Raw genomic sequence first — 14,643 nt, forward strand, 5'->3', positions numbered from 1 at the left:
AGAGCACAGAGAACTGCGCATCTGCCTGGCCAAGGTAGGGACAGCCGTCCCTGCTCTCACCGTGTTCTCCCAGGACACACTGTCTCAGCCCACAGACAACCCCGGGCACGGGGCTACAGTAGGCATCCCATGCTGCCCAGGATGTGATCAGCCGCGATGGTGGCTCTCTCACACCCCAGCTGTCCCCCACTGTCCCCCGTGCCAGGCCCACATACCTTCATCATGAGCACCACCGTGTTGAGAGCGATCATGGCCATGATGAAGTACTCAAAGGGAGGTGAGACCACAAATGTCCAGGTCTTGTACTGGAACGACTGCTTGTCCCTGGGCATGTACCGCGTCAGGGGCTTGGCGCTGATGGCGAAGTCGATGCAAGCCCTCTGCACGGGGAAGGAGCAGTGAGCACCCGGAGGGGGCAGGGGGACCCCCACACTGGAGCACCCAGAGCATCCCACCTATGTCCTCCACCCTCGCAGGCAGCCCGGAACAGCCTCCTCCTTCTCTCCCCGCCCCCTGTGCTGGCCGCTGGCTCTGCAGCAGTGAGTGAGCCCCACGCAGAAGGGAAGTCTAGTGCTTCTGTCTCTGCTGCCCATCAGGGGCCCAGCGGAGCATCCACGGCCCACATGCACATGAGGCAGAAGAGGGAGCCACCCACCTCGTTCTTCTCCAGGCTGCATTCAGACATCACCTTGTCCCCCTGCTCCTGAAAGGTGATGATGATCAAGGCCACGAAGATGTTGACGAAGAAGAAGGGGAAGACCACGAAGTAGACCACATAGAAGATGGACAGCTCCATGCGGTACCCAGGGCTGGGGCCCTGCTCCTCATAGGTGGCGTCCACGGAGTGTTTCAGGACCCTGCACCAAGGGCAAACACCAAGTGTCAGGGGGACCGGCGGAACAGAGCCATGGGAAAGTCAAGACCTGTATGACAGGTGAGGCCTCCATACCCGAGGATGGCAAGAGGAAGGGGGTGCTCAACACTGTGGGCCCCAGCCCCCTCCCCAGGACTGCAGTCTCCTGAGGCAGACGACCTTCCCGATGGGCTTGTACTCGGGGCTGGTGGACAGCCATCAAGGGGCAGTCTCCGGGGCCCAGAGGTCCTAACCCCAGAACAGGCGGAAGCCCAGGAACTCTGCCCTCCCTGCTGACTCACACCTGCTCATGCCCAGTTTCACCTGCCTTTAGAAAGCCCTGGGCTCCAGACACAGCACTGATCCCACCTTCTGAGTGGTGGTCCTCCCAGCCCCAAAGGGAGTTCCCTGTCATCCAGCATGGCACGGAACACATACATCCCTCTGCCCACCCTTAACTGGGGCCAGAAGGGCAGGACAGGGAGATACTGAGTAGCCTGTCCTCCCTCCGGCCTACAGCCACTCAGAAACGATTTTCAGGAGACGGCTGTGCTGTGCACCTTGTCTGGATCTCCTGCTCCTTCCACTCTTGGAGAGCAGAGCCGTGTCTACCCCAAGAGGCAAACGGGGCATTTGCTGGGTGACTAAAACATGCCCGGACGCAGGGTGGGGACTCCCTGCCCGAGCTGCCCCTCTGCTCTCCCTGCTCTGCCGCGTGGAGCCAGTGAGCACTCACATGGGCCACCCTTCACCCGTGGACACCGTGAACAGCGTCAGCAGAGCCCAGAGCACATTGTCGTAGTGAAAGTCGTATTTCTTCCACTGCCGCGGCTGAGCCTCCACCTCCTCCTTCTCATAGTCCAGATACTGGCCCCTGGGGATGAGGACACACACGAGGCCAGAGTGTAAAGACAGAGAATCCAAATACACACGTTTGTCTACGGCCAGCTGATTTCTGGAAGGGCTGCCCGTCCAACGGAGGAAGAGCAGTCTTCTCCACAGAGAGCGCTGGGCAGCGGGGGTCGCTCGCAGAAGAAGGAAGCTGGACCCCACCTCCCTCCAGGTACAAGACCAACGCAAAACGGACCGAAGATGTGCAGGTGAGAGCTGACACTAGAAAGCTGTGAGACGATGACCCTGGGGGCCCGGAATGAGGGGGAACGACTGTTAGACGGGACGCCAACCCCAGAAGGAGGTAAAGCAGATGCCATCAAAATGGAAAGCTTTGTGCTTCAGAACCTCCTCGACACAGAACAGGACCAAATCCTGGAAAATAGTCTCTCTGGTAAGAGTTCGATCTAGAGTATATAAAGAACACTTATAATCAATTATAAAAAAAAATAGGTGAAATATCTGAGTCGGCATTTCTCCAAAGAAGGTATACCAACATCCGATCAGCACACGGAAGACGTTCCACATCAGGAGTCATCCAGGAAATGCAAAAGAAAACCACAGTGAGATGCCACTTTATACCCAGAAAGAGAGTGATAATTAGTTTTTAAAAGGGAAAAGAACACGAACTGGCAAGGATGTGGAGAAATGAGGACTCTCCCCCCATGCTGCTGGGAATACAGACCGGGTCAGCCGTGCCGGAAGAGCCCCGCGGCCCCTGAGATGGGGCAGCAGAACCCCCATGGACCCATCAAGTCCAGGGCAACGGGTCCACTCCAGAGAGATGAAAACATCCGTCCACACAAACACTTCATGGCACCATCAGTTACACCAGCCAAAGGACTGGTGTCCTTTGTCGACAGATGTCTGTCGACAGAGGACTAGGTAGACACCCGCAGCATGGAATAAAATCCAACCATAAACGGGAACAATGTTCAGACACACCTTACACTGAGGGTGACCTCAAAATTGAAAGAAAGAAGTTGGATAAAAAAGACCACATAGTTATGATTTCCTTTAGACGAACAAGGAAATCTGTAAAGACAAAAAATACATTCATGGTTGCTGAGGGCTAGAGGTGGGGAGCTGGTGGGTAATAAAGGACATGGGAGTTTTTTGTGTTATTTTTAACTTATGAACATGTTCTACAATTGACTGCGGTGGTGGTTGCCCATATCTGTGAATGCATTAAAAAATCACTGGACGGTGTACTTTCAGGGGATGAGTCATAGGAATCATACCTTAATAAAAACAAAGCATACCACGGAATGGGGGAGAGAATGGATCTTTGCAAATAAACGGTGCCGGGCCAGCTAGGTGTCCACCCACAGAAATCCGTCTGTACCCACACTCACCCAACACACCGAAATCAACCCCAGAGAGATCCCAGATCCAAATGTGAAAGGCAAAAATAAAACTTGTAGAGGAAAACATAAGAGGACTTCTCCCTGACCTTCAGGTAGATTTTCTGAACAGGACACAAAGACCATTAACTACAAGAGAGATAAAGTGGACTATACTACAATCACGACTTTGTTTTCAGAAAAGACACGTTTTCAAAACTTGAAAACACCCCACAAAGGAGAAGAAGACAACCGTAACCCATAGATCTGACAAAGGATGGCGATCTAGGGCCTTACAAAATTCCTACGAATCAGTTAGAAAGAGAAAGACAGCCTATACAGGACAACGGGTGAAGCCGTGCCCAGACCCTTCCTGGGGCACTGAGCGGTCCATCACCTGGGGAGGACCCAGCATCACTGGCTACCACACGAATCACACCACAGAGAAGGGCTACCAGCCCCACGTCAGAAAGGCTGAAGAGCACAAGACAGAAAGCCTGAGTGTGCCCCGGACGAGTCAGGAAGACCTCCGACTGGAAACATCCCCCATGCCCAGCAGGCACAGAGGGGCAGGCACGTGGTGACATGTTCGCACCAGAGAACACTGCCTGAACAGAGGTGACAGGGACCATTGCCTGCAGGAGCCGCCCCTGCTGCCTTGCTCAGCACCCACCCCAGTCCCTACTTCCCCTTCCCCTAGTTCCCCCCACGGAGCGCCCCTCTCCTGTTTCCTGTGGGGTGGGGCCGGCCCAGAGAGGGCAGCCCCCTGATCCCAGAGCCTGGCCTGGAGCCCTCTGGCCACCGCAGCGGCCCCCGTGTGCTCCCCGATGTCCATGGGCAGGAAGAGCACGTCGCAGAGTGGCTGGACCCTGACTCTGCTGAGGAAGACGAGCCGGAAGTCCCCCGTGTAGCCTTGGGGCAGAGGCACAGCTCTCAGTCGGGCCCCCGCGGCCCCTCCCCAGCCCCGCCCGGCCCTGGCTCACCTGCAGTCCCTCTCCAGCCCCTTGGACTCATCGGTGCAGTAGAAGAACTTGCCCTTGAAGAGCTGCACAGCGATGACGGCGAAGATGAACATGAACAGCATGTAGACGACCAGGATGTTGAGGACGTTCTTCAGCGAGTTCACCACGCAGTCGAACACGGCCTGCAGGAGCAGGGGCCCGGCTCAGAGGCTTGGGGTCTCAGCCGGACCCACGGAGGGACCCGCCACCCATCCCCTGACACGGCCGCTGCGTCTCCCAGGACTTGGGGGGGCAGGAGGCGTGAGAAGGGACCACACGGGCAGATGGCCCAGATGTTGGCAGGACACTCACGGGACAGGCCACCTGCCTGAGGCCGGCCTGGAGCCCAGGTCAGCCAGCGTTGGGAGGAGCCCACACGGCGGGAACGGGGTCGGGGTGGGGAGATGGCCAGCCCTCTGCTCCCGCGTCCGGGCCTGCCGGGGGGGCAGGGGGTGGAACACTGTGCCCCTGCCCATCAGTGCGAGCCAGCACAGGGCAGAAACGCTGCAGTGCTGTGGCCAGCTCCGACACGGGAACTTGAAGCATGTTCTGTTGTAGCCCAGAGGTGACTCTGCCGTCTGTTAGCACCACCACCAAAGCTTCTTCTCAGGATCTTCCCTGCCTGGAAGCTCAGCTGGCCCTGGACTGCCTGGCAGACCCTGGCCTGGTCCCTGTCCCTCAGAGCTGAGGGGACCCCTGGAAGCCTGGGCCGTGCAAAGAAGCAGGTGCACAATCATCTCCTGAGATGCCACCTGGCACACTCCCACACCGTGGCTGTCTCAGCAAGTGCGGCCGCGGCCCCCTTGCCCAGGGGCCATGACACCTCTGAGCTGCCTGCCCAGGTCTGAGTCCCCACCTGAGGCTGCCTTCAAGCCACCCCCAGCCCCCTCCCCCAAGCACACCGCCTTCTGGAATCCCCACACTGCTTCAGGTCTGCGAGGCCTGCCTCTGCGTGCTGTGTGGGAGACGTCACTGCACCATTTGGTGGGTTTAACCGAGTGGAGGGTTCGCAAGCACTCCTCAGTGAGGGCCACGCTCAGTACATACCGTATTCCAGCACAACCCAAGGGCTTGGGTTCACACTCTTTCCTTTCTCCAGGGCCTCAGCCACACCAATCCTTGGGGCCCAGCCAGGAACCACTTCTCAGGGACACCCGCCCTCCCTGCGTCTCCCTCAGGACCCTCTCCCTCTCTCGGCAACCCCTTCTTCCTTTTTTTAAATTTAAGTTATTTAATTTAGTTAGAGAGAGAGAGGAAGGCAGAGGGAGAGAAAGAATCCCGAGCAGACTCCCCTCTGAGCACGAAGCCTGACTCAGGACTCGATCCCACAACCGTGAGATCATGACCTGAGTTGAAATCAGGAGCTGGACCCTGAACCACCCAGGCGCCCCGCAGCAGCCCTTCCCCTTCCCTGTCCAACAGCTGCTGGTGCTGCTGGGTCAAGGGAGAGGCGCCTTCCAGAACACTCCCGAGAGGAAGCTCCCCTCTGGGGACACGGAGCTGAGGGAGCCGGACCCACTTACACAACGTGGGATTCTCCCTGAGCTCTGCTCATCCCGTCCCACGAGGGGGGCTGCAGCCAGACAGGTGAGTTCTGTGGACACACACACACCACACGCCACACATGTGTGCATTCACACGCGGCACACAAGTCCGTCACACTTGCGCACCCGTGTGCACAGACACGCACACACGCACATACATGGCACACATACATGCACGCAGAGCCCTACACGCACGTGACAGCCCTGCACACTGACCAAGCCCAGGTCCAGGCTCTCACCTTGAGCTTGGGCAGCCGTTTGATGGTCTTGAGGGGCCGCAGGACACGCAAGACTCTCAGGGACTTGATGGTGTTGATGTCTTTCCCTTTGGATCCTCTAGAAGGGAGAAGCCACACATGTGGACAGCAGGACGCACACCCGCGCCGCTCCCACAAAGCCGCCAGGGGGCGCTCCCCTGAGCGTTCAGTCGTAGGCCCCAGGGCTGCCGGCCTAGGAAAAGGCAGGCCTCTGCCCCGCCAGCCCCAAGGGCCGCCACACCCCTCCTGCAGGAGCAGGAGCCAGGCCTCATCTGAGCAGACCAAGGCCAGGCCCAGGGCAGCAGCACCTGGTATACGGGGAAAGCCGGGCTTCCGGGTGGAAAGAAGCCATTCTCACAGACCACATCCGCCATCTCTATGCCAGGGGTCCCCTAACGCCCACCCAAACCAGCTTCATCCGGCCGCCATGCTGACACCAACCGTGGGGCTAAAGAGATGAGAAGGGAGCCGGCCCTGGGACTGCAGACCTGGCTCGGAAGCCTACAAGCCATTAGGGCAAGAGCCTTCCAGAAGGGCTGATCTCTCTTGATTTTCAGTCCTGGTAGAGGGAGGTGAGGGGAACGTGACTGGGTCTCCCTGCCTGTCCTCACTCAGCTGCTCCCACACTCCTCCAGACGATGGAGAGCTGCCCGGGAGGGAGAGGAGGAGAAGGAAGACAGGCATGCAGGAAGCGGAGGCGTGACGGAGGGCGGCAAACGCTAGATGAGCACCGGGCAGTGGAAGGGACGGAGCCACGCAAGGGTGGACAAAAGAAGAAAGAAAGACCAAAGGAAAGAAAAAAACAGAGAGGGAGGGAAGGAGGAGGAAAGAGCCCACAGAGAGACAAAGAGAGCAGCAGACAAGAAAACCCAGTGTGGGGGAGTAAGACAGAGTCAGGAAAAGAAGATTCCAGGTACCCGACGCAAACCTAGAGATCTAGAACCAGTAGGCCCAGATCGGGGCCATGCACAAAGGAAGCTGGGGCAGCCCTGGCTGGCTCCCTCAGGCTGTCAGGGGCCCAGCTGTTGTCAGACTCTGGGGGCAGCCTTCTCGACAACCCAAAGCCAGGGCAGAGAGCGGGGGTGGGGGGTGATCCCCTGAGCAAACTTTTCGCTGCCTAAGGAGGCGATTCTTAGAATCAAGGCCACAGTCCCCCCTCAGCAGTGGCTGAGGACTCAGGACTGGGGGTCCTAGTCCACCCTGCTCAGAGGTCACCTCCCTCCAAGTTCCCAAGGAGCCTGTGCATGGGGAGAGGGGGCAGGGCCTCCAATGCTCTTCTCTGGGCTCTTGCTAAGCTCTAGGGAAAGGCAGCGATGAGGCTCAGGTGGGCCCTGTGGGTTAAGGAGACCTGGGGAGCCCTAGTCCCCTATACCTGCCCCACGACCCAGCAGCCAGGGCCTACAACCCCGAGCCAGGTCAAATTCCCTCTGAAACCACCAATCTCCAGACACCATGTCAGGTGTTCCCGTCACCCCAGCATTCTGGACACCCGCCCCCAAGCCAGGTTCCACCAGAGGCCCTGCAGACCAGTCCCAAGAGAATAGAGGCAGGGTGGGCCGGCAGCCCCCTGGCAGATACAGAAGGGAGGGTCACTGCTTTCCTTTCCTGGGGGAGGGCTCTCTGCAGGGACAGGCCTCAAGGTGGTCCGTGCTCTGTGTCCAGAGGCCTCACTTCTCGCTTGTTAGCTCAGAGCTCTCTCTCACTCTGAGCCTGCCCAGCTGGACTGTACCCCTTCCCTGTCTTACTCCTAAGCCCCTCACTGACACTTTATATACAAAGAAAACCGGTTATGACCCCCACAGTAGATGCTGCGCATTGCCGGGAGGCAGTCGTGCAGAACAGAGAGAAGACAGCAAGCCCCATTGCTGGAGAAGACACATGGGAAGTTTCGTCAGGATGGCCAACATCCTGGCAGTCATGGGGACAGCAGCTCCCACCCAGGCCCTCACTGCCCTCAGGGCCCACATTCCCGGCCTCCAACACTCACTTGGGGCGCCCTGCTCACCAAGGGCTTGCCTTGCCCCAGCCCCAGCCCCAGCCCCCAGCCCAGTCCCCAGAGGTGAGGCAGCGACCCATGGCCTGGGGACACAGCTCCCGGCAGCATGCACTCTGGACAGTGGAGGGCGAGCAGAGGTGAGACATGGTAGTGAACCGGCCCAGAAGGGCCACGCTGTGCTATGATGTGAGGCAGAAGGAAGGCATTACCCCACGAAGCTCCTACCGAGAGTCCAGCAACAAAGAGACAAAGAGAAGAGAGTCAGTGAGGAGGCGCCGCCGTCCCCAAGTGCTCAGAGAAGATGCAGATATTGTCCCTTGGGTCTTCCTGATCTCTGGGTCTCTCCTGTAGCTCCACCCCAGCCCCCACACCTGCCCCACGCCCACCACCATGCAGGGTCTGAGGGAGTCAATCCAGGCCCAGCCACAAAGGAGCTGAGTGTCGCCCACTAGGGAGTCAGAGAAACCGGGGGTCTAACACTGCTGGGGGAAGGCGCCCACCAGCGGCCGCCAGCTCCAGCTCTCCAGGTCGCACAGCCGAGGTCAGGGCAGGTGAGCGGTTCTCAAAGACCTGAGACGCAAGCACCCGAGGAACCGGAGGCCTGCCCAACTAGTGTCAGAACCACAGGCCGTGGCAGGGACAGGTGACCATGAGAAGCTTTCAACCCCACACAGCCCAGTCCCAGGTAGACAGGAGGGGAGCTGCACACAGCCCATGGAGGCCAGGGGGGACCCCCCTCCTGCCTGAACCGCACACCCACCATAGCCCTGCGATGGCAGCCCAGCCAGACCCAGGGCAGACATGGTACTTACGAGAAGGCAAATGCCACCAGGGCCCCACTGACCACGATGAAGTCCAGAATATTCCACAGGTCCCGGAAGTAGGCCCCAGGGTGCAGCAGAAGTCCCAAATCAATCATCTGCAGGGGAGAAACACATATTAGGTGCTGAATACTTCAGAAAGCAAAGCAGGGCCAGGCCCCAGACTCATGGGGTTGGGGGGAAGGATGCCTCACCAATCGTGTCTTCTAAGGGCCTCAGCAGGGCCTCTGAACCTCAATACCACTGATCCAACTATCCCTACATGGTCACGGCTGGCTGAGATCTTGCTTGGGCTCCCCACCCGCTGGTGACACCCTCCCCTTGCCGGGCTGCAGTCATCCCCCACCCCAGGAAGCCCACACCCTGCCCAGGCCCGCAGGGGTCAGTTCTCTGCCGCAGGAGCAAGAGCTAGTGGGGTTCACAAGGACCTGGCTCTGCCAGGCCCACAGCTGCAACTTCTGGCCAGCACCCAAACGTGTCCAAGCGCCAGCTTCCATGTCTATAAAATGGGACAACAAAGAACGTGCCTCCCCCATGAGTCTGCAGGAGGAGGAGGAGAAGCGGAGCTCACGCGCAGACGGACAGACGCACAGACAGACACCAGTCACGAAGCTGCGGCACAGCCCAAGCGGCCCTGTGGGCAAAGACTGCACACGTGCGTGCACATACACGCGCAGCCCCTTGGCAGACGCCGAGGAAGGAGCAAAGGCCATCAGAACTCAAGGCGCGGACCAGAACCGTGGAGAAGGGCTGCGTCCGCCACCTCACAGGGAGCACAAGAGCTCTGAGCTCACGGCCTCGGCACCCACTTAGCCCTCCCTCCTCCCGGCCTGATGGCACGAGACCAGCCTGAGGGGGACACGTTCCCGGGAGCCTGGAGGCCTGGCTGGCGGGTGGCAGAGCCAGGAGTGGCCCCCGGGGGCTCCCCCAGAGTGGGTGTGCGTCTGGGGAACTGGCCTCTGCCCCCCGCCACACCCAGGAGCAGGCCCGCGTGCACAGGTTCTCTCTCGAGCACACACCCAGGGCACAGCCAGCACACGACCCGTGAGCAGCCCCAGCCCGGCCGGCCCATCATGAGAGAAGGCCAGCGAAGTCCTGGGCCACCAGGGCACCTCGCACCTCACCTTTATCACCATCTCAAAGGTGAAGACGCCCGTGAAGATGTAGTCCAAGTACTTGAGAGCCTAGAACCACAGGAGGCCTGTCAGCCGGCCCCGGCCGTTGCCCCCAAGCCCCCGCAGCGAGCAGACAGGACCCGGCCCAGCCCCCTCCAGCCCGGGGCCGCGCTCACATTGTTCCTGGGGGAGTCTGTCCGCACTGGGTCCTCGGCGGCCAGGGCGATGCTGCTCAGGGCGATGACCACAAGGATGACCATCTCAAAGTAGCGCATGGTCACGATGGAGTGGCAGAGACGGCGAAGCCTGCGGGCAGAGCACCACCGCGAGGCCCCGGTGAGCGGGACCGGTCCCTCCCCGGGCCACACACCCAGCCTCTCCCTGCACGCTGCGCCACCCCAGACCCGGGTTCTGCTGTGTCCCCACAGGTGGCGGGCAGTGGCCAGGTGCCTGCTGGTGCCTCCGAGTCCCTCTTCCCGGGAAGAGGGCCGGGAAGGCTGCGGGAACCCACAGCAGAACCTGCACATGAGGGATGATGGCTCAAAGCCACCCCCACACAGTCCCCTGCTGTGTGTGGACCGGCTGCACCCTCTACAGATTTACAGAGACTTACAGAGGCGGGGCCGGGGTGGGGGGTGCTCTGCTCGGAAAGGACAAGGCTAGACCCCAGCCTCCTGTGCATGGCAGGCCTCTCGGGAGAGTGCAGGACCCTTCTCTAGGTCCGTGCTGGCCCGTGCTCGTCCCCCCAGGGCTGCGGGGTCCCCCCTAGGGCTGTGGGGTCCCCCCCAGGGCTGTGGGGTCACCTGCCTCCCTGTAGCACCACGGGCATTACTGACAACAACTCTGCTGTTAGACACATGCTGGACCCTGGGGCCTGGTGCTGCACAGGAGTGTGGCCAGACACCAACGGGAGACTCTGAGATGCTGACAGCCTACGACATGGCAGCAGGCAGTGACCAGGAGCTCTGGGAAGACCCCTCGGTGGGGAGGAAGGAGGGCAGGGAAGCCAGTCCCAGGGGACAGGGAGGAGCAGCCACAGAACCAGTGCCCTGGGGAGGCGGGGACAGACCCATGTCTCACCTCTGCGGCCCGGCCCCCTCTCTCACCACCACTTCCTATTCTTAGGGCCACAGGTCTGAAGGGACCTTCCACCTCCCAGCCACACCCACCCACTCTCTCTCTCTGCCATGAAGGAGCTACTGTGCTCCCCTTTTCACAGTGACCACTGCCATACTCTGGCCTCCCCACCAGCCAGAGCCTCTGGGGATCTCCTGCCACGCCGTCCCCTGTGCATACACCCCTCCCCTCCCTTCTCCGGGACACTCTGTCTCTGCCTCTTTCCCCCTGCGTCTCAGGACTGAATATGCCCCTCGGCTCTCCCCCTCACACATGCCCGGAGTCCACCCGACTCCCAATCCCCAGCAGAGACACAACGCGGACTGTCCCTGCTCCCCAGGACCCACACCGGCCTGCTCCCAGCTCAGGGCAGTGGGGGGGGGGGCAGCCGGCATGCAGAGACTCTGGGGGTCAACCCTGACATCTCCTTCCCTCTCCCCATCTAATTTATCTAGTTCCGCAGATTCTCTCCAAAATGTCTTCCCAAGCATTTCACTCCCAAACTCCCCACACGACCTCCCTCATCTCCTGCCCGTGGAGCTCTGTGCAGGGTTCTGCGGAAGCCCAGGCTGGCCGTGTCCCCACCGACCCCCCGTCGGCTGCCACCACCCGCTCCTCCCGCACACGTCCGTGCTCGCAGGCAGAGCCCAGTGAGCTCCCGGGACCTGGGAGGGAGGGTGGGTGGTGGGGGCTGGGCAGAGAGAAGGCACGTGTGGCGGGGTGGGGCCGGACGGCGCAGGCAGACTCCATCGAACCCTCTGCCCTCAGGACCCCTGCTGCCCCGCACCTTCGCTCTGTCTACCACCTCCTCCGGGACGGTCTCCCCACCCTTCCTCACCCACCTCACCTACTGACACCCCACCTGACCTTCCCACCCTAACATCAGTTCCCTCCGCGGCTCTGGGCTGCCTCCCAGTACCTCCCACCCTGTGAGGTCTTGGTGCCCTACTGACTCGTCTGGTTTGCTGTCTGTCTCTCCGACCTGCACAGAAGCTTATCAAGGACGGGGTCCTTGTCCGTTCTGCTCATTCCCCTGTTCTCCCAGCACCTAACCCGTTAGGGAAGTCCTGGGTGACCTACAGCACCAGCGGGACTGATGAGGGGACGAGAGATGCTGGCGACTTCGTGATAAACAGAGTGGAGAAACACAGGCGGACACGTCAGTGGACATCGTGGACAAACGCAGGCGTGCGTGCACAGTGGGCACGACGGGAAATGGACACACGAGGGACATAAATGGGACACGTGTGTGGCAATGAGCAGTCCCAGCAGCGGGGATGGCAGCTCTGTGGCTAGGGGCTCACTCCTGTGCATCTGCGGACGGGCCTGGGGCCTTCCTGTGGCTCTCCGTCCTCATCTGTGGAGGGACCGCAGATTGCTGGGGTGATCAGGACTCTAGTACACGTAAAGTGCATGGAATCCATGCCCATCGGGCCATGTCTAGCACACGATGCTACCGTGCACGTGGACCATGGCCACGGACATGGGACAGGCACACGGCATGGGCACACAGGAGACTCACAGGTTGGTGGGGCTTAAACAGAACATGGAGCTGTACGGCACGATGGGTCGGGGGCCGCTCCGCACCACACCGTCGGCCTCCGCCTCCTTCTTCCCCTCAGCTTGGCTTTCCAGGTCCACGTTACCACCTACAAGGACACAGGGCCACCCAGTTAGAGACATGATACCTGCGAAGCTGGCATCACATGGCCTCACCTGCACAGCAGACAGGTTCCAGCCCCAACCCCACTGGCCTCCAGGGACCCAGCCAGAGAACAGCGTGTGCCTAAGACCCCGCTTCACAGGAGACTCCCTCCAACAGCCGCTGAGGATGGAGCCAGCACTGGGCACCCTTCTTCCCCCCACCCTGCATGAGGGTCAGGGTGGGAGCAGCACCGAGCCCTGGGCCCCTGGCTGTGGGCACCTCTGCCCCGAGTAGGGACCACTGATCTAGATGTTCTATGAACACCAAAGTCCCCCTCGGCCCCCAAGACCAGGGCCATCAGGCTCCACTCACTGGGTTCAGGGCTCGGTGCCTCCTGTAGGAAAGGCGGCACGCGTCTGTGTGGTGAGAAAACCCCGCAGGGATCTCAGGCCAGCAGGACAGGGAGGAGCAGGGGCCTGCCCTGGACCACACACACTCCTCTGAACCCAGGAGTCCAGGCGGACCCAGCCTGGGACCCTAGCAAAGGCCTACAGAGCCAGGACAGTTGCCCAGGGAGGACTTCAGCAGAGCCCACATCTCGCAGGGGCCCCCCCGCTCGGCCCCTCACCACTCGCTGCCCTGCCCCTCAGTCCCATCCTTTGCTTTCCCACCGCTCAAACTACCCAGGGTTAAAACGTCCTGTTAAGTGGATTCTCTTGGGCAGGTGCCTGCTCCTGTTAAGTGGATTCTGGTGTCTGCGCATCGTGCTTTTTCTCCCACTGACTTTTCATTTCTCACTATCCCAAGGTGCATTTCTATTCTTGTGGGTAACGGAGTTTTTGAGACCACAGGGGTGCCCAGGAAGACGGGGCAGTGACCTGGAGCCAAGGCCCAGGACTGGACCTCACATGGCATCTCACGAGAAAAGGGATGTTAGAAGGCAGTGGAGAGTCCCAAGGAGGACGGCTGGGCCCAAGGAAAGGTCCCGGGCATGCGTGGAAGAGCTCAGGGCAGCAGCTCCCCGCTGATGTCATTACAGAATCTTCCAGAAAGCTATTTGGCAAATAAGTCCTAAAGAATTCTACTCACTGATTTAATCTGTAACCTGCATTCACAAAGGTGTTTGTTGTCAGTTCTTCTACAGTAACAAAAAACTATAAAACCTACAATCATAGGAAAAAGACTATGCAATATTCATGATTCAGCATACTCTAGATATTTAAAATGCCTACAAATACTTTCAACAATAAAAGAAGCTTAAGATATTGTAAGTTAAAAAAAAAAAAAGGTTGCATAGTTGTATATCCCAGATGACTCAACTCCAAAACAGGAATACATGTGGGGAGAGAAGCAACACCAAAACAGTACTAATTGTGGTGATCGTTCAACAGCAGACAGGAATTTTAATTCTCTTCACAACATTTTTAACATTTTAAAAAATTTTTTTCATGATGAGCATGCATTACTTTTAAATTAAGAAAAATTTATTATTTAAAACCATAGCTTTTCGGGACACCTGGGTGGCTCAGTCGTTTAAGCTGCTGCCTTTGGCTCAGGTCATGATCCCAGAGTCCTGGGATCAAATCCCGCATCAGGCTCCCTGCTCAGTGGGGAGCCTGCTTCTCTCTCTGCCTCTGCCTGCCTCTCTGCCTGCTTGTGCGTGCTCTCTCTCTGACAAATAGATAAAGAAAATCTTTAAAATAAATACATAAATAAATAAAACCATAGCTTTTCTCTTCAGACTCCTCAATAACAATAAGGCTGCACCAATATGGACTCAATGAAGAGTTTTGCTGCGCAAGATAAAGTGGAACAAAGATGCCAGAAACTGGATGGAAATACTCCTCCTGAAACAGATTTACAGCAACAACAAATGGGATCAACTAAGTCAAAGCAGACCAAAAAAAACAGGAGAGGATCAAAACGGAACTGCAGCAGACTAAGTAAGTTCATTGCTAGAAGCAAGTCACTAAAAAACGAACAAGAAAACCAACAAACAAGACTTGACAGTAATGAAAATTAAACCCTGAAACGGGACAGTCCACCCAGCAGAATGGCCAG

At 58.8% G+C, this 14,643-nt stretch overlaps 1 protein-coding gene across 8 annotated transcripts in view; it reads right to left on the reverse strand.

Annotated features, from left to right (window-relative positions):
* CACNA1B (calcium voltage-gated channel subunit alpha1 B) overlaps positions 1 to 14,643 on the reverse strand; it is a 176,193-nt gene that overhangs the window by 47,387 nt on the left and 114,163 nt on the right. For all 8 annotated transcript variants that reach the window (XM_044264402.1, XM_044264399.1, XM_044264401.1 and 5 more), the window contains 9 exons: positions 12,460 to 12,586; positions 9,998 to 10,127; positions 9,831 to 9,890; positions 8,698 to 8,804; positions 5,872 to 5,968; positions 4,071 to 4,231; positions 1,590 to 1,727; positions 656 to 857; positions 216 to 380 (listed from right to left, as the gene is read on the reverse strand). In XM_044264402.1, coding sequence (XP_044120337.1) covers positions 216 to 380; positions 656 to 857; positions 1,590 to 1,727; positions 4,071 to 4,231; positions 5,872 to 5,968; positions 8,698 to 8,804; positions 9,831 to 9,890; positions 9,998 to 10,127; positions 12,460 to 12,586 — 1,187 coding nt within the window. The remainder of the gene's footprint in view (positions 1 to 215; positions 381 to 655; positions 858 to 1,589; positions 1,728 to 4,070; positions 4,232 to 5,871; positions 5,969 to 8,697; positions 8,805 to 9,830; positions 9,891 to 9,997; positions 10,128 to 12,459; positions 12,587 to 14,643) is intronic.

Source organism: Neovison vison, chromosome 9, assembly GCF_020171115.1.
Source record: "Neovison vison isolate M4711 chromosome 9, ASM_NN_V1, whole genome shotgun sequence".
Lineage (NCBI taxonomy): Eukaryota > Metazoa > Chordata > Mammalia > Carnivora > Mustelidae > Neogale > Neogale vison.